We start from the raw sequence: 22,034 nt of genomic DNA on the forward strand, positions 1-22,034 counted from the left end.
AAACAACTGTGAGGGAACATTTGTACCAAGTTTCATCAAGATCTCTCAACTTTTACTTAAGTTATCGCTTTTGCGGACAAAAACACTCGGATTTCAAAGCGTTTCATCATCCTGATTTTTAATATAACCTTTTTACTTAATAGCAACATGTTGCAAGAGTGTAAAAAATGTTACAAGGAAGCCACTCTCACAGAAATTCCTCACTGGGTTTTGCACCACTAAACATTCTCCTTTCGACATTTGTATCTGTATGTATAAGGAAAAGCTATTTGCCAATGCCCATTCACTCAAGACCCTTCAAATTTACCTTAACAAATTCTATGCTGTACACTTGGAGAGCAAGTAAATTTAGAGGGAGCAGAATGCGCTTGCCCCAATGCCACCTTACTACTTCGGTCTCTACACACTGAGCAATAGAAAGGCGAATATTTTTGTTTTTTTCTCTTTTTCATTTGCAATGCACCCCAGCAGCAGCGCCAAGTGGATGAACTATCATTTTTGCCCCTCGAATGCATCTGAATATTGGTTTTTGAACGAGTTCGTGTGCCACTTTTGAAGCCACCACTCGGCGCTCGTTTACTTAACAGTTTACTGCCACTTTTCTTTTTGTTTTTCTTTTTTCCGCTTCTTTTTTAGCTTTAGACATTTTTGCTTTTGAATTTTTCATTTCGTTTTAGCCAGCCTCGGTTGACGGCAAATTTATCCCCTGCCGAGTTTCCTCACTGGCGCAAGCACGAGTATATTTGCAGGTATGTGACGTAACACGCGCGTACGTTGCGTTATCACGTTGTCAGCGCTGCACGTGCTGCTATCACTACTGTTGCTGCTGTTGCTGTGCTCGTTGTTGCAGTTACGGCTTAATTGCAATGCGTTAAAATGGCGCTTTTCCATACAATTAACATTGGATTTTCAACAATTTGCCCGCACACTCAACACAGACACACGCACACACATCCAAGCAAACCGATCTATGCGATGGGGGAAAAAGTATAAAAAATATCAACCGCCAGCTACATATACATACACACACACACACTTTTCTGTAAGCATTTATATAATTCTTGCAATATGTAAGGGCGTCTGTGTTCGTGCGTGTATTCATGCGTGTTTTTGTAAATGGCGAAAAATTGTTCGGTTTTACAACTCAACAGAGCTTCAAATTGGTTTCACTGCCACTGAGCGATCCCGATGCCTGAATGCCGCCGCTGAAACTTGTCGCTGCTTTATTTAGCTTTTAAAGTTAATGCTCGCGTTGTGCGCTTTGTTATGGGTGTTATGTCGCTCTCCCTCTCTCTTCTCTTTCTATCGGTATGTGTGTGTGTTTGCATGTATCTAGTTGGAAATTTACCAAATGTTAGGAATATTTGTGTTTACTTGAAGTTCAAGTATTGCATTCTCCACATCTGACGCCCAGTGACTATTTGCTGTCGTCTGATCTCAAGAGAATGCTTGCTGGGAAAAAAATTTTGTCGAACGAAGAGATGATCGCCAAATCTGAGACGTATTTTGAATCAAAGGACAAATCAAACTACAAAGCTGGTATTGAAAAATTGGAGGGGTATGGTATAAATTGTGTATCACCTTTAAAGAGAGAACGACGGCGCTTTTTGAAAGTAGAGACCGTCAGCGCCGGTTTCATCAAATTCCGGGAAAAGTCGGTTAACATCGTGTTATAACGCGTGCGGGTAACTGCATATACCGCGTCTCATTCCAAAAAAAAATACGGCTCAATGGTGCCGCCATACCACAATCCCCAACAAACGGTCAATGTTTAGGGATGCAGTTGTGTTTCCTAAACGATACGAGCATTTTACTCAGTCTATTGGCGACAATTTTGTTTGTTGACGAAGCTATTAAGCCCAAAATGGGCTTCAACTGAGAAAATTATTTGTCTGAATTTCGGATTTTTCTGAGAACGTGACTTTGCGTATTAAACGTGGACAATTTCCAATCTTCGAATCGTTTGCGTATCCACCGCATTCTCCACATCTGACCACCAGTGACTTCTCCTGGACAATTTCCAAGCATCGAATTGTTTACGCATCCACCGCATTTTCTAGATCTGGCCCCCAGTGACTTCTCCTCCTCCTGTTCTCAGATTCGAATTCGATTCGAAATTTTCGTCGAATGAAGAGGAGATCAACAAAACTGTGGTCTATTTTGAATCAAAGGATAAAATGTACTACCAAACTGGTATCGAAAATTTGGAGGGTCGCTAGAGTGGTACCAAAGTGAATAATGTCATAATGAAATGGCAAACTTCACTGAATTTACTGAGAAAATTTGACACAAATCCCTAAATAAACATGGCCGCCATCAGCTTTTCAATTAATGATAATTTCGATTTTTAAGCCAAATTGCAAAACAATTTTTTTCACATTTTTTCTTGAAATCCGATTGCTACACATTGTATTTTTTAGGTAATGAACGAAAAGGGCAGAATTTGGTGTATAATATCGATTTTTAATTCAAATTGAAAAAATATATATTTTTTTAATTTTGTTTCTTCCACTAAGGCGTTCAATTTCCTAGCGGCTTTCAAGTGCGAACACCATTAACGTGTGGTAATTGAAGTTTACGATATCTCTACGTCGATATGTGAAAGTCAATGGATTAAATGGCGAATTGAGACATTCGAGTAGTATTCAGATGGCAGCTCGTTTATTTTTGCCACTTTTTTTCTCGTTTTTTGCCCTTTTGAGCGTCATAATCCATATACGCTTATGAAACAAATATGCGAGTGCATAAAGAACACACACAAACGAGCAGTAAACGTATATGGTATGTAACTGCGTCGGCTTGCTGCAGTGGAGAGCAAAATATTCGTTTATTGCCACTGGGACATGTACATATATACAAACCCAACTACAATTTACACACACATATACAATCGTAACTTAAGTGGCGGCAAATGAAATGATGGCAAAGTGGAGCGATTATGTTTTTTAATTAAGTAAATTGAAGCTGCTGCATGCTGACTCGTGGAGGGGAGCGCACTCAAGCGGCATATAGTGCATAGATAATCATATGAAATGGACAATTTAAGAACTGCTAAATGCCCTAAATGCATTAGCGCATGCAGCTATAGATATTGAGCTGGCTACATACGGATTTGTATGTGTGAAAGTAAGTGCTTGTGGCTGTCATGCAGCTAAGTAAGCTGGAGTGTTGGTTAAAAAATATGCGCTAAGGATTATGTGTAATGTAAAATTATGAATATGTACTCGGGATAATCCCATGGCTCGTTAGCGGTAAGCCAATTATTGCTAGCAAAGTTGGTGAAATTATTAACTAAATTATGGAAATCAAGGTCCACTTATAGGTAACTTTGAGTATATGAATTTACTTGCTTACAAGCAGACAGGCGGAAGTATGTCAAGAGTTTTAATCGAGAGGGCAGCGTGTTCGCTTCGTGAATCTTAGTGGTATATACCATATACAATATATTAATGTGCCCGTTATTTCCCAAGTTCGTTCGTTTTTAGAAACCGTCTCCCGACGTTTAAGTTTTTGCTCCAAAAATGGATCCAGGTTTTTATTATCAATTAAAACGCGCCTAAATCATTTTACTTTTCCCATATACTATTTAACATGAGATTTTCATAGTCTGAACAAGGTCGGACACATTCAATTTTTAACGATGTTTGTAGCAGACAAAAGAAAACATCAGATAAAGTATATACATACATATATAAATACCCAGCGTGGCGAGCTAGGTCGAATAACTGTCTATATTTACGTCTGACCATCCTTCTGTCTGTATATATGCGAACCAGTCTCTCAGTTTTCGAGATATCGGTCTGAAAGTTTACACAGGTTCCTTTCTCTCGAAAAAAACCACTCATTTGTCGTAACGACCGATATCGCATCACTATAGCATATAGCTGCCATACAAACTGAACGATCGGAGCAAAGTGCTTGTATGGAAAACTTTTCCATTTGAAGAGCTATATTAACGAAATTTAGCACATATTATTGCCTCACCTAATGAGGTAATCTACGCAGAAATATTTCAGATCGGACTACCATATAATGTAGCTATCATACAAACTGACCGATTAATGTTCATGCAAGGAATCTTTTGTATTTGTTAGGGTTTTAAAGCTTCGATACAACCGAAGTTAAGGTTTGATCTCGTTTGATCTTAGACCTACACCAAATTCGCCGGACTTCCAGCGACTTTTTCTTTTCAGACTTCAATAACTTGCGATAATGCAGACTATACTCAAATCTATGTTGAGAAGAAAAATTAGTTTTTTGACCTTCTAGTCCGAGAACTAAGCTAAATAACCACAATCGCGCAAATCTAATGTTGACAAGGTTTTAATCTGTACGCAGCTATTTCAATTGAAGACGTAACAGGTAAGATAAAAGTACAATTTTTTCTAGAAAATTGAAAAAAAAATTTGTAAACTCTTGCGTTGAGAAACGATATTCTGGTGCAAAAGTGAGGTTATATATCGAAAAATAGTTCTTAAATGCAATTATTTAAATCTCTTTATTTAGAATTAGCAATTCCACTCACCTGTATAAGCCAAAACGAGCGTCCCGGACAGCTTTGTGTGGCGCCTGCTAAAATGCGTTTCGGCTTTGACGAGCCCAAATGTACAATGCAGCCACAACGACAGCCAGGTCCAATCTCTTGGCTGACCTCGGTGCGATTAGCGGCAGTGAAGGTGGCGCCGCTGCTTTCGTAAATGCAGTCCCAGGTATCGGCGACGGCGTTGCCGCATTTTTCGGTCTGCACTGAGGGGCCCTGCAGCAAAGAAAAACAAACAAATAAATAAATTTAAAATAAAGTTAAAATTAAAAAAAAAAATATTCAGAATATGTAAGAATTCGATGCAGGAGAAATAGGTAAACTTAACTACGAAGAGCTTTCAGTATAACAATAAATAGTTTATATGCGTTGTTTTTGTATTTATTACAAATTTATTAAAATATAAAATAAATAATTTTTTATAACAAAATATTTATATACAAAAAATATATTTCGATATCTTCAATAAAATAAATTGATCGAAAATTCTTCGTCGCCCTCGTCGTATTCCACATCGTAAATGACACGTGAGCCAGACTCGCTACCACGCTGCGAGGCAGTTTCGGCGGCTTCGGAACGTTGCGGCACCTTCATTGAGAGACGCTCAGTCGTTGGTGCTTCAACTTCAGCTGCCGGCGTCGTAACGACCGATTGTTTGGCGCGTGCTGCTGATGAGCCATAATCGGCGCTGCTCGACTCGCCCTCATCTTCGCCCTCCACTTGCTCATCCTCGACCGGCACCACCGTCTCGATGGCTTCGTGCGACGAAGACACATACAAAGTAGAACCCATTTCCACATCAAATAAATTTTCACCGCCCAGTTCACGTGCTTTCGGTATGATTTTGCTCTCAACCTGCTGAATTTGATATTCGGTAGCGACAACATCAGCAGATGCTGCTTTATGCGCGGTACGCTTGAAGATTTCCATCAGCGAAGACGCGCTACGCGGCATGAAACCCATTTTGCCGGGACGATAGACTGAGGAGGTGGAACGTGAAATCGACAAGGCCGAAGGTGTAGGCGGTAGCTTGTCAGAGTGACTGCTTACAATATCCATTAACTCGGTGAGTAAATCATGACGACGCAGTTGACGCAAGGCTTCCTGCGACATACTCTCTCTGGCTGCATGCTTGTCGCATGGTTTATCTATGGCATCGATGGCCGAACGTACGGTGCTCTTGATCTGTATGATGATATCGCGCAAACGTTGTATCTCGGTTTCATGCTGCTGATGCATCGCTATAAAACGTGACTTCTCCATCTTCAACTCTTCGATGCGTTGCTCCAAATGACGCATCTTCTTCGACATATCCTTAAAGTTGAAACGTTCGCATATGTCGCGCTTCACTGCGGTTTCGTATAACTTGCGATACTTAGCGACCTCCACATACTTGGACTTGAGCTTCTCGTAGTTGTCGGTGAGCTTCTCGATTATCTTAATCTTATTCTGTGAATTGCGTATCAGCTGCTTCTTTAGCTGATCCATGGACGCATATTGCTCGGCCATTTCCTTATGTCGCACAACTTGATCATTGAATTGTTGTTGCATTTTAATTTGCGACAGAACCAATATGTCAATTTCTTTCTGCAAGGCGATATTCTCACGTATCAAGCGACGTGTATAGCCGGCGTTACGTATCTCACTGGAGCGCGTAAAATCCTCCGATACCTGCAGTAGCTTCGTTTCCACCTCTTTCTTCAGCGCATCCTTCTCCACGACCGCTTTCTGTTCCATTGCGTAAAGCATTTCGGTATGTGCGCGCTCTTTCTCCTTCAACTCCGTCTCTTGGTCGTCGAATTTGGAGAGCAGCAGATCCCGTTGCACGCGAAATTCGTCGAGCGAGTTCAATTTACCGTTGAGCAGCTTAATTTCGGACGTCAGCTGGTCATGCATGGACTTGTATTTTGTCTCCAGTTCTCTTATTTTCTCAGCGGATTGCGCATTCTCCGCTTCGCGTATTTTGATGATCTCGGTGAGCCGCTCTTCCAGCTCGTGTATCGTTTCGTTGCGTTCGCCGAGCGTACGCTCCAAATGTGCCGCCACGTCTGTGTGATCTTCTTCGATTTCACGCAGTTTATCTTTGAGATTGACATTATTGTCATCCAGCGAAGCGAGATGTGTGCGCAGACGTGCAAGCTTCTGATTAAGATCGGTTATGGTGAGTTCGCAAAAGGCGCGATCCACATTGGTCAGCTTATTTGGGTCCTTCTTCTCCTCTTTCTTACCTTTCTTGCCTTTACCTTTACCTTTTTTAGGTGGCATTTTCGCAGTTTGCTTGTTTGGAAATGTTACGCGTGAAAGTCACTTACTGAACTTGCTTTTTTACAAAATTTGGAAAATATTTGGCGTATTTTGTACTCAAATGTTATAAATTATATCTAAGAAGCAGGAAAATTATCTCCGTCACCGCAAACTTCAACGTTTTCTATGAAAATATTTCCACTAAAAAATTTGTTTTGATTTATCGAACAAACAAAAGCAGTGAAGACTGCCACAGTTACTTGGCAACCATGCAACAAGTTGACATTCTCCGACACTTTCGTATTTGTGTATGACAACATATGGCAACAGTGAGTTGCCAACTTGCCGTTATTCGGGCTAAATGCCTACACATGCAAACAACCGCAAGCGGAACGAAGAAAACTTAGCCGCAAGCCCATGTAGACGGCTGGTTAAACGTGTACGACTAAGTGCTCTGTGCGTACACTTTGCATATTCTTAAGCGCCGCGCTCACATGCTCTCACAACTCAATTATATGCGCCTAAAAACAGACTCAAAATAATTTTACGACATGTCAAGTACGCATTTTAGCGACCACCTAGAAGCGACGGCAAAGAGCAAGTGGCTTAACCAACATGATATGCGTTCGGTTACTATTTCATGCACAGTGTGCAATTTGAGAAAGCACATGAAAAGAAATCATACAAAATGAAGATTCATGCAACCCTGTTCGCGTGAGTTTTACAAAGAACCCGTTATTATTATTAAAACACTATAAATGTGATCTACTAATTTAAATGAACTTAAGCGCCACGCATTTCTGTAAGACCCTAAGTCCTTGTTGCTCCAAAAGCTCAACAAAAGTTTTTCGGATATTTTCGATATCAGACGCACTTACGCGGTGAGTCTATTGGTTGTGGTTGTATGTTTACAGTGAGGAAGATGATATGGACGAATTTGGACACTTTATCCTCCACTGTTAAACTTTTGTCAAACTAAGGGCATGAAAATCGACCCCATTCCTTTGGACGCGGTTAGTGTTGTAGGCTGACCGTCAAACGACAGATCACTCTTCAGCCTAGAGTAGCGGTTCGAAGAGAATGACGGAGGTAGTGAAGTTGGTGCGAAACTCGCACTTCTAGAGAAGACACTGAAGGATGAAAGTCCTGCAGATTAATCTCCATCACGCAAGTGCGGCTTGCGTCAATCTCTTATCTCGTCTGGAAAAAGCCGGAGCTGCTTTATTCAGGAGCCGTGTTTGAGCAGCAAGAGTTTCTCAAGGTCAAAGAAAAAGAACCATGGGCGACCAACAATACAGGTAGAACATGAAGTTGTCTGTTGGACAGAAATAAATTTAATGACTTTCTTTTACCACATTTCAGCAAAGAGGATGTCGTCACCGCCATGCTTGAGGACGGCGCCGAAGAACTCTGGCTTATATTGGCCTACATGCCTTACCCCCAGAGTTGCTAAGGAGATCTCTAACAGAGGTCAGGCAAAAAAAGCCATTGTGGTACTGCAGCATCTCGAACCCAACAAATTGGTTCGAACTGTTGAGCTACACCCTCGAAGTTTGAACTACCGCCTCAATATATTTGCGGCAGGCTCTACGCATTTTGGCTATATACGACGGTCTCTTTGATACATAGTTCTGCGGCTCCCAGACACAAAAGCATCCATAGCAATTCAAGTAAGATTATTCACACCTCACGAGTAATCAGCCTATTTGCTTAACCTCACCTAACTTTCGATATCGGAACTACGGGATATGAACTCTGCAAGTTTACGGATTTTGTGAGAAGCCGATCCTAGCATGAATATCACTTAGAAAGCTTGGAACGCTGTCCTTTGTTGCATCAAAAACTCCCGAATACTGGATCAGAAAACCCTTACAAATCGTTAAAGCGCTTTGAGACTATCACAAATGTGTTGAGTCGGCTCATGTTTGTTTTGGTTAGTCTGCTGGTTCGTCGAAGGTAAGACTGCCGAGATATTTCCACCTCATCATCTTTCTTACAACTTTGGCAACCAGCGTCCAAGATGCTTAGCTTTAACGCATGGATGCCTATTGGACAATGTCCAGTAAGAACTCCTACGATTGCGGAAAGATGATGAAGATGATCTTACGATCAAGGCAAGAGACGAAGGTTCTGCATTCAAACCCATTTAGACCTAAAAAAAATTTATTGCAACAGTAGCAAAACACTGTAACACCTTGCATCTGTCCGTCCAACCGTGCGACCATTTATGGCATAGCCACTTAAAAGTTTGAGCTACTAGCTCTCGGCGCTGCAACACTGCACTGATATGCGCGAACATGGCTTTGCACTAAAAACTGCAGAACTTTCGCACAGCTTTTCTCGTAATAGTTTAAAATATCTTCGCAAGCGCCAACAATGCTGACTGCTGACACGCATACAACTACATAAACATAACGGGTACGGATGTAGGTACATATGTATTTATGTATGTCGGTATGTATTAAGTTGTAATGCTCAGAGCTCAGCACCACCCGTTTATAAGCGCCGAGCGTGGAGAAAAGACCGCTTTGAGCAGCGTTGCATAGACATTGCCCTCAAGTGTAACAAAGATGTTGTCTTCAATATCATTGTTGCTGTTGTTATTGTTGTTGCCGTTGTTGATTTTATACCACTACATTTGTGCGTATGTGTGTGCGCCTAAAAACACTACTTTATGGCAGAACAATAAAACAGGCGGGCGCGTAGGTGTATGCGTTTATGTGTGTTTATGGGTAAATGATGTCGTCAACTAGCAGTGTTGTTGTAGTTGTTGTTGTTTATTGCTGGTTGTAGCACAAAAAACGCTGCGCCGTAAATTCCCAACACAATCTAGTTCAAGTGTTGGAACGCTGACACCTTCCCTAAAGGCACATAAACTATCCGAACGCATACACAGCTACATACATACATACATATACATAAATAAGCATATATACATATGTATAAATGTATATGTTTGTATATAATACATATATTCGTTGTCAACAATAAACGTGTAGCACAACAATGTTAACCGCAAGCCCGCACTATGTGCTGCAAACAAAAGGCAGCGCGACCACAACAACAACAACAACAACATCAAAAAGCGTATAGCCTACAGTTGCGCGCGCGCCACTATCATTGCTTGCGCTGGTCCACACAAATCGCCTTATGACAGCGCTTTCATGCTCAGGCGCCACCCACACGCACACACAGCTACAAGCGCCTACCGCTTCACACGCGCCGCACACCGCACTTGCCTAGCGACGCCACTCAACAACAACTGACAGCTTTGATATGGCGCCGTTGAGCGCGCACAGCAGCGCGTTGGCGAGGCGCGAAATTATAATTTCCGCATATAGACAAATGCAACGCTGCGCGGGCGGAAATGTGGCAAAGAGGAAAGCAAAAACGCGCCGCGTTGCAAGCATAAAAATAAACCGCTAGCTGGCGTCGCAGCAGCACAACTATTGTACATGAAGTATTATGTGTAGTGGCACAAAAGCAAATATGTAATATGAACGTGTTGTGCAACAACAACAACTACAAGGCATGAATGGGGGAAAGTACCATATATTAAGCTTGTCAGTCTTATCATTTGCATTGTTTTTATTGTAGGCTTTTGTTTGGCGCGCAAAAAACTCATTTGCGCCGACAATGAGTTATTGCTGTTGTTGCTACTTTTACCTACTAAATATTTGCACGCATTCTTTCTTTTTTTGTGTGTTATAACTCACACACACATATGTGCGATGCATTATGCTTGTTTGCTGCGTGCTTCTTCCAGCGTTATTACACATTTTTTGGTTTCATTCATTTTGTCCTTATCTTCTGCTTGTTGTGGGTTCTTATACTCGTATACTTTTTGTTGTTACTTTTTTTTTACTCTTCGGCGCACTTTTGTTTTGTGCCACACTTCTATGACTGCTGTAATCACTTTCAACAGAGTTTATAATCTTTATGATTACTCACTTCCTCGATAGTGTGATAGCGAGCAAAGCGCCACCCTGCGCCGCCCAAGCCCCAGCTGAGGCCGCTTCATGCACACCATTGTATTTTGTTGTGCGTGTCCTGAGCTCTAGACTTCTTGTTTTGTTTTTGTTTTTTTGTTGCAGGTACAGTGACCTCCACTTAATGGTAGCAAGCGGAAGCTTGTAAAGCAAGTTTTAGCGTGTAATTAACTATGGCGTCATAAGTTTTTGTAAAGTTTCTTCTTTGCGAAATTTTCATTTTTTCTTGGCTCAACGCAGTTTGTCGTTGGCAATTAAGTAGCGACTGTGTAATTAGTTCATTTGCTTGAGCAACTTAAATTAAAATCATAAATATATTGTCCGTTGCGTTGGTTATTTAGTTGTGCGATAGAGTTACGAGGGTGGGTCAAAATATTCTCGAATTGGTTAACAGATATGCAATGCACATGTACGCATCGATATGTGGACCAAAAAGGTATCATAAGATGAAGAACATGAATGAAAAGTGCAATGCAAACAAAGTAAAATTAAAGATATGTCTGTCTGCTCTTTCATATACTACAACACCATATTTTAGAAAGGCAATCTCAAAAGTGGAGTTGAAAAATGCCCTCAATGAAAACTAAGCAACAGCGTCGGAGCAGAGACCTCCTTTTTAATGCGACTTCAGACTTAGTAGGTAATTGAGAAGACCAACAAAAATCAAACTCTATAAGTCACTCATTGTTCCCGTCCAGAGGCATGGACGATTATAACATCTGATGAATCGACGTTACGGGTTTTTGAGAGAAAGGCTCTGCGAAAGATTTATGGTCTTTTGCGCGTTGGCCACGGCGAATATCGCATTCGATTTAACGTTGAGCTGTATGAGATATTCGACGACATCGACATAGTTCAGCGAATTAAAAGACAACCGCTACGCTGGCTAGGTCACGTAGTCCGAAAGGACGAAAACACTCCAGCTTTGAAAGTATTCGACCAGTCGACGCAGTACCCATTGGGGGAAAGGCCAGGTGAAGAAGGACCAAGCTTTGCTTTAAATCTCCAATTGGCGCCCAGCAGCGAAAAGGAAGAACGACTGGCGCGCTGATGTAAACTAGGCTATAATCGCGTAAGCAGTGCCTAGGCCAATCAAGAAAAACTTCAAAAGATAAAAAATGGTCATCAAGATTGCTTGGGATTGCCAACGACTGTGCGAGATATAAGACGTAATCGAAGGGCGTAAAAAAAAATTCAGTTTGACTGAAAGAGAAATTTGATTTATAAAAAAGTCCAAGGGAAGAGCAAAATAATTGTGAAAATAAAAGGGGTCGCATGCAAAATTCAATATTCTACCTAATCGAGTACGCAGGTTGCCTTTTACATTTCGGGATTTGGTAACCCTAGTGAATTTCGAATTGGTGCCAAATTGCGAAAAGAAAAAACGACTGGCGTGCTGTTGTTAACGCGGCTATAACCGTGTAGTGGTGTCTATGTCATTAAAGGAGAAGCAGAAGTGTTACAATCTGCCAACTCACAATTTTTTCGTAAAGTTTAACATTTTTGATGGCAAACATACTTACAACGTTTTGACATACGAGCGATATTTATATTGTGTACAGTAACTTAAAATATTCATCTCGGCTAAATAAATGGAATGAAATCACCAATATTTTTTTCTACAGTAAAATTTTGAACTTATTTAGTACTATTTTTCCGATGAAGGTCCAAAAATACCAGTATTAATAAATGATATGGTGAAATCAATCGAGATCGTAGATCACTCCACGACGAATTTTGAGAAGATCGTAGAAAACCAGTTGTTGTTCCGGAAACTATTGATGCTGGAACCAAACTGATATTACAAGATCGTCATGTAACCTATGGCGAGATAGAGACAAGTATAGGCGAATCGTTGCCTGTTTTTGCGAAAAACTGACCAAACATACCATGGGTTGCTTTACTCAAAACGATAAATTCTGAGTGGTTCACAATCATTTGCTTGCCTGATGTCTTTTAGGAAATCAGTAAAACCAACCGCCGAAGATGGATCACTTTTCACCAGGACAATGCGAAATCTTACACATCGACTGAAACGACTGTATTTTAGAGCACGCAAAACCGCAAAAAAATTGATGAGTCATTCATGGTATGATCTTGACTTGGCACCGAATAATATTTTTTTATTGCCATTTGTAAAAAAAAACTAAGAGCTCAACGTTTTTCGACACCTGCAAAGGCGGTTGATGCGTTCAGAACGTATGTTTTCGAGATACCTCAATCAGAGTGACAAAAAGAGCTTTGAGAATTGGTTCAAACACATGAAAAAGTGTATAGATCTCAATGGAAAATATGTCGAAAACCAACAAAGCGATTTTCGCTGATTAATATATGTTTTTTTCTTTAATTGCGTAATATAAAAGGCAGCCCTCATACCGCAGCGGGTTTATGAACACCGAAAAAGTGAGTTATGAGATAGATTGCTTCGACGAAAGTAAGACTGTGTTCCCAAATAATGAATTTTGCTACTCAAATTAGTATTTTGTGGGCGGTGATGACCGGCGAAGGCACCGGCTCACTCGTCCCCGACCAACAACCTTTGCATTCATATTTCTAAGGAATTCGAGACACTTGAGATATATGGTATACGAAATTCTTTGTTTGTTCTTATCAGCGACCAAATTTAAGCGTCCACAAATAACGCCACCATTCATTACCAACAAAACCGTCCAATTATTGGATTATATATATCACCACTGATTGTAGCCATTAGACTTTAAATATATAACTTAAATTGCAACTATAAATTTACGATTTACGAGCCGAACGGACAGGGGACAAAACCTGCGCTGTAAACTGCTGGCCACCCAGCTGCCTGGAGAGTGTGGACTTTTGTGCTTTAAAAGTTTACTCACGACAAATGTGCGCGCACAACAAGCCGGTAATGTGATGCGTTTAGCACAACAAAAGATGCTGAGAAGCAACAACAAAATAAAACAAATATAAACAGCGAGAAAGTGTGTGCACAGCGAGTAACAAAATAAAATCACTTAACTAAACGCGCGGGAAAAGTTTTAAATTATGCACCACAGAATGCCATTTGCCAATGGTTGGCCAAGCGGCAAAGTGGTCTAACGATGCGCTGATCTGGCAGCAGAGACGGCAACGGCACCGGCACCAGCGCAGGCATACTTGGTTGCAAGCAGCGGTAAGTATGGTCATTTAAGGGGTGGCTTTGTCACTTGTACGGTGGCTCAGTTGGTCGGTTGGTTGTTTGCTGGGACGGACGACTAGCTTACTATCTACGTTGGACTATTTCTACCGTTGGCTTGTGGGCTTGCCATTTGACGCGCCGCAGCTATTTAGTTACGCTTTGAATTGTACTTACCTCACAGAATTTAGCGCCATAACGCGGTGGGGGTGAGTCACAAAATCGATAACGATTACGCGTGCCACCCAGACAATTCGTCGAGCATGGTGTCCATTCGCTCCACGGTCCCCAGCCGCCAGTGTCGGAGTCTGTCATAAAGCGATCAGCGCGGCATTATGGAAAGTGGGCGATAGCGCAGGCATATGAGATGCGGTAAAGCGATTCAGCCGTGCAATGTGATTAGAGTTGTGGCGTAGTCAACGGCACAGTAGGCAGCGAGTCGGTTGACGAAGTCACGTGATGTCCGCAGCGAAGCAGCAGCAATAAAAAAGAGAGGAAAACAATTTTGCATTATTAATGACAAATACGATGCATGTGGTTGATGCGAACTTATTTTATTATTATTATTTGTCATGGTTATCGATATGAGCTGAGCGGGGATGAGCGGAAGAAAAAGAGAGTTTGCAGCATGAATGGTGCAACAAACTAACAAGTGCTATTAATGGCACACATCACAGCAGTCACGGACGGGTAATTCTGTCAATCCCGAAGTTTTGTGCGCTAAATAAGGTTAAACTACAATCCCGAAAATTTTCGGGATTGTTTTTTTGCTACTACATAAAATTTCAACGGTTAAATTAAAAAATGCAGTAAATTAAGCAGCAATCCCGAAATAGAGCTAACTAATGCGATTAATAGTACACAGCAATCAAGTACAGCTAACAGTGTGAATCCCGAAATTATGTGCGCAAAATTGGGTTATTCCGAAATTTCGGGATTAATTTTTTAGTATTACATAACGATGTAAATAAAAAAATTAAGCAGCAATCCCGAAAAGCAGGATCCTGAAATTCTTGTATCCTGGATTTCGAAAACTTAGTTGAGTAACATACTTAAGATAAAAATATGTAAAAATTTAAGCACTAAACTCGAAATTTCGGTATCCTTGCAAATCTATGCAAATATTGTTCGGGATTTACGTCAAATTTTACATTTATTATAACAAACAACTTTAAAGATTAAGAAAATTTAATAATAAAAAAATGTGACACCAATTCCGAAATTTCGGGATTCCACAAACTCAGTTGGGTAACATACAAACCCAACGAATAATAAAAGTATCTAAAAACTGCAGCAACGAACAAGAAATTTCGGGATCCCGAAAATTTCATTGGTTAGTATTCCAACCTCGAGTAAATACATTAAACTCCTTACATCGGCTGCCTTAATGCGCATTAATATGAAAGTCATCTGAGTTTGTAGACAAGTATGGCAGACCAAGAGTAACGAGGGCGGCAATGTGGCAGACAACTAAACTGGGAAATAATGTATTGTTGCATCGATGGCGCTACGCTGCAATTGCCAAGCAGTCGGCGTTGATGTTGGCAGCTTTACATCATTTAACAATGGATGGCGTATAAGGCAAAAGCCACAATAACAACAACAATATCTATAGCCATCTTAACAATATCATCAACCCTCGAGGCCAACATAATCAAATGCGTTACATGCGAGCAAATATGAATAAGCACTCGAATGAGTAAATACACACACACAAATTGTTAAATGTGGCTCTTTAGATGTGTGTGTGCGAAAGCTTTGTATTATCGTTGACGTTGACGTTGTCAATTTGCCCCCAAGGCTTATACGCGCATTTGTGCGCTTGCCCTGCATACGCGAACTGTCAACTGGATAGCAGTAACAATGCACACACACATCCACGGATGACAGTTGCGTGTATGGGTGCATGTGTGCATGCAATGCATTTGCCAGCAATTTTCATTGTTTGACTCGGTCCATAATGACCTAAATTCGTTGTCATTTACACGGACGTCTCGATATCTATGTCTGTGTGTGTGTGAGTTTGTTGCAAAAACAAATAAGCGACAATGTTGCAAATACTCATCGCTTTTAGTCAACGAACTGACAACAAGCACACAAGTAGGTGCATAGTGATTAGGAGCGCGAATGCATGAGTGTGTGTGTGGTTGTATTTGCTTATGTCACGAGTACTCAATGGGTTATTCACTAGCTAATAATATTGCAATCTAATGTCACCCAGTTGTGCACGTATGTGTGCGTATGTGGCAGCGTTTATGACATACTTGTACTTCTAATCACCTTACAAATATGCTGCACAGTATCAAATCTGATATGCTTAGGTCATATATACATATGTATATGAATGCCTATCTAATATGGGTGAATATGTCACTTGTGCTTTTGTGCTCTTAGCGAGCAATTCTCGCGATTTTTTGTGATGAAGCTATGTAGGTTGTGAAAAACAAGGAGGATTATGATGCAAATAGAGGCTGTTTGCTGGATAGTTGTCAGGACTAGTTGACACCACCTAGATGATTACGAGTACTTAATATATTTTTGACATATTACATCCTGTCAAGGAGCCACTTAGAAATACAAGAAAAATTCAAATTTTTATAAATTTTAGGTCATTTGAAACTTGATGACGTTGCAGAGATACACTTTAACATCATTATTCTTTAATAGAATGTAACTCTCTGAAACTCAGAAAATACTCAGTAAACACTGGAAAGAATCAGTGTCATAATTTGCATTGATTAGGAATGCTTATCACTTTCTACAATTCTCGTATTAGCAAAGGCGGATTTATAAAGAAGTTACGGTTACGTAGACCCGACTATCGTCGGAACGGATCTGTCGCCTCATACTGCTGTAAAAGAGCAATTGGGAAGAGGTGCTTTGGCTCTATAAAACATAGTTGAAACAATAATCTTTTATGGGTTTGTCATCTGGTGAAGGGCGTTCGGAAAAACCATAACAGCTATGCAGCTGGAGTGTGTTCAAAAAGCGACGCTCAACGGCATCTGTAATGCACTAAAAACTGCCTCGATAATGGCACTCAATGTCACCTGCAGATTGTAAGAACTTGGCGGTCAGGACTGCTATTAAACTTAGGGAAGCTACGTATATGAAGCCTTGAGCATAGATTGCCGCAGAATCTTCTCCTGACAGACCTGCGAGGGATTTGTGCTCAAAACTAGTCAAAGAGTGCATGAACTCATTAGCAATGGCCTCAAGTTTTTTCCATATTAGACTCATAAGAGTGTGCGGTTACAGCAAAACCGATGAGCTGATTAGGGAGGACAGCTATTTCTCAATTTCATCCGAAAAGTCAGTTCTCCGATGTCTGCGTTTTGAAGTTAGATTTTGGGCTCAGCTCTCTCAACAATATAAATAACTTAAGCTGGGATCACAACGACACATATACATAGACTATGGTATGGTAGTATGTTTGATTACCAAAATACAATATAAATATAAGGCATATAAAATATTTTACTCACCGCTAACTGGCAATGTGGGTACACAATCCATACGCACGTCCGCTACCGCACCCGATATGGCTTGACTCACATAGACGAAGCAGTACTCGACGAACTTCTCGGTGAATAAGTCACAGCTGAAGTAAAGCGAATGATGACTCTTCACCACACGCTGCTCGGCGACATAGTGCAGCGTAGTGGGTGGTTTCAGCGATGCCACATCAGCGCGCAACTTTGCAAAAACGCGCACACGATCACCCTGCTCCAGTATACAAGCTGGATATTCGTACAACACACCGATGCCCGTGTGCGGATCGCAAGGAAAGATGCTGCGCGCATAAACATTAAACACAAATTTATCGCTCCAATCGACGCTGAGAAAGCGACGTGTGATGGGCACATTCGGCGCCGGCACCATCGGACGCAACTGCACCGCATAATTGCCAGCCAAACCGAAGAGTTCGCAACCCAGCTGCACGAGCTTATGCTTCGGGTAGCCGCGTACTTGCTCCATATATAAAATGCTCGATTTGCTGACATTTTGTGGCGACACATCGCTGCAGCTGCGTTGCTTACCGCAATAGATCAGCTCCAACCAAAATTGCGGCAAATCCAGCGAGTTGCTCTCGTGCCAAGCGCGCTCACAGTTGACTTCGGGAAAGCGTAGCACGACCTCGACCGGCTGTTCGGGGTAGGTGCGCAAGCGCGTCGGCGTCACTTGCATGTCGGCGCTCGGCCATCGCACGTCTAGGGTCTGACGCAAACGCTCATCGATGACCGGCATCAGCGTGGTGGTGGTCACAGTGGGCAGTGGCTCGTGAGCGCTGGCATTCAACGCAACAACTGGCGTGGTAGTCTTTAAATTGGTTACCACCTGCATTTCGTACAGGCCGCCACGTGTAAAAGTCTGACAGGGCACCGAAATTTGTGTAACATTATTTCGTGGATCGGGGAAGACCGGTATATTCTGCACGATTTCTTTGCGGCGACGTTGCAACACTTTGGTTGGACGCGCCAACTGATTGTGGGTGTCATTGGACGCTGCTGGCGTCGTCACTTCCGCACTCGAACTGCTCGTTAAGCTGCTATTGAACTGTGCATGCTCCACATATTCACGCGCTGTATCATTACCCGACGCCGCATCCATTGCATCCACAAAATCGTCAATGATTTTACTAATTACCAAAGTGCTTGTAATGGTATTCTCCACAACGCCCACACCGCCGCCGCCGACACCCACTTGACGGAAACCCAACCCATCTAATGGCTGTGTCGTGCGTGATGTTGTTGACGACGTTGTCGTCATTGTAGCTGTCGCCGTTGTCCTGCCTTCAGTGGTTGACGTTGTTGTTGTTGTACTCCGCACGTTTGCTTCATCAGCCGCCACTTCAACGCCATCTTTGGCCCCAACTCCTGCCACGCCCCCAACAGCATTGCCGACTGCCACATCTTCGCCGCTGAATTGTATCTGTACGTGTAGATCTCCGCTTAGGGCAGTGAATGAGCTGGGGGACATGAGACGACCCTTTCGTATGGCGAGCACGTGACCTTTTGTTGGCGACAATGCAGACAATGCAAAATATTCCCGGCCACAGATAAAGGTAATGGCATACAGCAACGAAGCGCAGCATGAAAGCAGAAAAGAGACAGAGGAAACAATAATAATAACAACAACAACAACAACAATGAGAAAAGCGTAGATAAAGCCGTAGAATATGAAAAAGATTTAATGCAAAAGCTGTGGGCGAAATGTGAAAAGGAAAAGCTGGCAAAAATTATAAATTGTCGTAATTTATTTGCCTTTACTTTTACGCTCGTTTGTTTATTTGTATTTCTCTTTTTTCGGCCTTTATTGCCGTGCCGTCCTCTATTTCTGTTTCGCATTGGATTCTGTGCGATTTTTCTATTGTTTGCGGGTGAATGTCGCCACAAAGGTGCATATACGCCCCGCTACCTACCTATACCATGTACCGCTTAAACGGTATAAGGGTTTGTGTGTATTTCTGTGTTTCGGTGCATTTGTCATCTGGATATTTTATGAATACACGAGCACGTAGTGAGTGTTATGAGTAATTGTAGTTGGCTTACAGGGTGTTGAGGGCAATTTCAAGCGAAATTGTGAGGTATGTAAGCATAAGTGTGCCAGGAGTACTTTGGTCTGCAGGTAAGTAAGCTCTTGCTGAGTGATGCGACGTGACTGGCATTATTTCGAATGAATGTTTGTCAGCAACCTTGTTGTAAAATTTTATTAAGTATCACTGAACTTTATGCAATAATAAATCAAAATTTATTATAATAAAATTTTCTCAAAATAACTAAGTGCGTCTTAATGCAAGTTGTATGAGGACCTAAGCTAATATTTACTTTAAGCTGTTCATGCTTGAACTCCGATTAAGATTTAATACCGAAGTGGCAATAAATAATGAAAAGTAACACGTGCTCTGTCAAAACTTTTGACCATTTATTAACCTAACTCATTGATATATTTGAAAGGGAGGAACTAAGCGGAATAATAACTTTTATAGATAAGCAATATTGCTCAAAGCTGATCTTCTCTTTAACCCATTGATGAATTGATCAATGCCTAATAAACCTGTCTGGGTAAAGTTTTCGATGAGCCAACTCTAGAAGCATTTAGTGAGGATAATAAATAAATTAGGTGCCGAACTCTGGCTAGTCCGACACTTTTTTTATTTTCATATAATTAGTGTATCCAGGTCTTTTAAGCCCATTAGAGCCGATACAATCACTACAAACTACTGAGAGGGAGAGAGATATTAAAGAGAGAGAAATTCGTTTCTTCTTCACTTCACGTTTGGAGTTTTTAGTCTTTAAGGCTTAAGAGTCTAATCTATACCAGTATTATCACTAAAATATCTATGGCGAGTTTTCACAAAGCTTAATTGCCCTTTCCCAAAATAGCAACTATGGCTTTAGGACTTATCGAATGAATCTCATTAGATTAAAAAGCACTAATATATACAAAAGTTGGTCTGTTTTAAAAACTGGATTCAAAAAGAAATCTCCAGACTATCACCACAACTATAACATTATGAACGATTAAGATATCTAATATAACCAAAAGCAACCAAAAATTGACTATCCACTTTGTTAGTAGTAGCCTCTAACCCCACTGACCGTTCACTCATGTCCGTTTAAAGAATGCCTCTCAACGTCATTTGCTCACTTCTGCATAAGACTAATTTGAGTATCAAGCCACGTTCCCAATTGTAAGAGTTCCGATTGGATATTATCCTATTGCTGTTTACGTGATAAGGCAAAAAATGTTATCGGTCACCAGTTGTAAAAGTTGCTAGGAAATATATCAAGTAGAAAAGTCTCAAGGATTTCGTTTTGATTACCCAGGATTGCCGAGATGGAGGTTAAACCACCTCGTATCTCCCACTTTTAGACATCCAACTGAGCTGTTGAGTGTAAACAAAACATCTAAACAGATTTGAAATGGATTCGAGGCGCTTTATCTACACTTAATACCTCATTACATTAAGTTTCTGTTTACACCATAACTAATAGAGTGGAAGCCTGAATCTGTTGCCCGGAGCTGGATCTTATGCAATCCTTTAAGCTTCCTTAATACTACAGTATCGGCCAGGCGGCAGCATTTGCAGTCAGGAAAGCGGCTGAGATAGATAACAAGACAAGAAAAAATATAATGAAGATCAATATATTCGTCGATAGGTGCAAGTATGAGGTGCAATTTAGGCAGATTAGAGAACGTCCATCTGGCTACCGAACTAGAACAGGAAATATGAAAGTCACTAAAAACGGTACACAATGAATTTTCCGAAAGGGCTGACAGACAGTTCAGGGCGGGAAGGAATGCCTTAAGGATCACATAGAATCCCCAAGCCCCGATGGAACACACGTAAGCTTTTTAGTCGTACGGTTTCGCAAGGACTGTCCTACGGTTTTTGACCTACTGACAGGTCACAACTTACTGACATCGAATTAACTCTAGAAGTACTCTTATGAAGAACTCGTCTGAAGTATAAAAATTAGATATTAAGTCGCTCTTGAAGTTCGCAAAAAGCTCAAACTGACATGTATGGTGAATACTTAATCCCCACCTAGCATTACTAAGGACCAGTAAGTAATATGTTTTTTATGAGCCGGCCAGTATAAACTAACCGAACCGGTCTTCATAAAGAACTGATCTATAGCGCGCTGATGAAAGTATAAAAGCAAAACACTTCTGGGATCAACCATATCATCTAACCTTACCTAAAGCCAATGAAATAAGATAACAGTATAAAAGTGTAAGAACGGACTGTTATTATTATTTCTCAGTTAGATTGCTGAGATTATCATTTTGCGACATAAAAAAATCTGAGAATCCTTCAGAGTTCTTGGTTGCTGTGATAACATTATTTATATTAACTGCATCAATAACCGAACTTGGAAGCCACAAGTGATCAAAGATTAAAAAATATGTTACAGTTAAAAATAAATAAAAACAACTTAAAACCCTTCCAAACTTTGCCGAATTAACGCTTTAACAACCACAAAAGTTCCCATATTAATATGCTCAAGAAAACAACGGTATTATTTATCAAGAGCATTATGTCAAAGCTTGTATAAATTCAAAAACTTTGTGCAGCAGCAGTTGATGAATATTGCAGCGATCT

General features: G+C 41.0%; 2 protein-coding genes across 4 annotated transcripts in view; both read right to left on the reverse strand.

Moving 5' to 3' along the window:
* Nucleotides 1-22,034, reverse strand: part of LOC126763309 (uncharacterized) — a 180,487-nt gene that overhangs the window by 23,326 nt on the left and 135,127 nt on the right. For all 3 annotated transcript variants that reach the window (XM_050480658.1, XM_050480659.1, XM_050480660.1), the window contains 3 exons: nt 17,410-18,936; nt 14,102-14,232; nt 4,526-4,756 (listed from right to left, as the gene is read on the reverse strand). In XM_050480658.1, coding sequence (XP_050336615.1) covers nt 4,526-4,756; nt 14,102-14,232; nt 17,410-18,936 — 1,889 coding nt within the window. The remainder of the gene's footprint in view (nt 1-4,525; nt 4,757-14,101; nt 14,233-17,409; nt 18,937-22,034) is intronic.
* On the reverse strand, nt 5,003-6,972 carry LOC126763312 (cilia- and flagella-associated protein 157). Its single transcript, XM_050480666.1, has one exon. It carries the CDS (start codon nt 6,803-6,805, stop codon nt 5,003-5,005), a length of 1,803 nt encoding a protein of 600 aa, XP_050336623.1. The 5' UTR covers nt 6,806-6,972.

The sequence above is a fragment of the Bactrocera neohumeralis genome, chromosome 6, assembly GCF_024586455.1.
Source record: "Bactrocera neohumeralis isolate Rockhampton chromosome 6, APGP_CSIRO_Bneo_wtdbg2-racon-allhic-juicebox.fasta_v2, whole genome shotgun sequence".
Lineage (NCBI taxonomy): Eukaryota > Metazoa > Arthropoda > Insecta > Diptera > Tephritidae > Bactrocera > Bactrocera neohumeralis.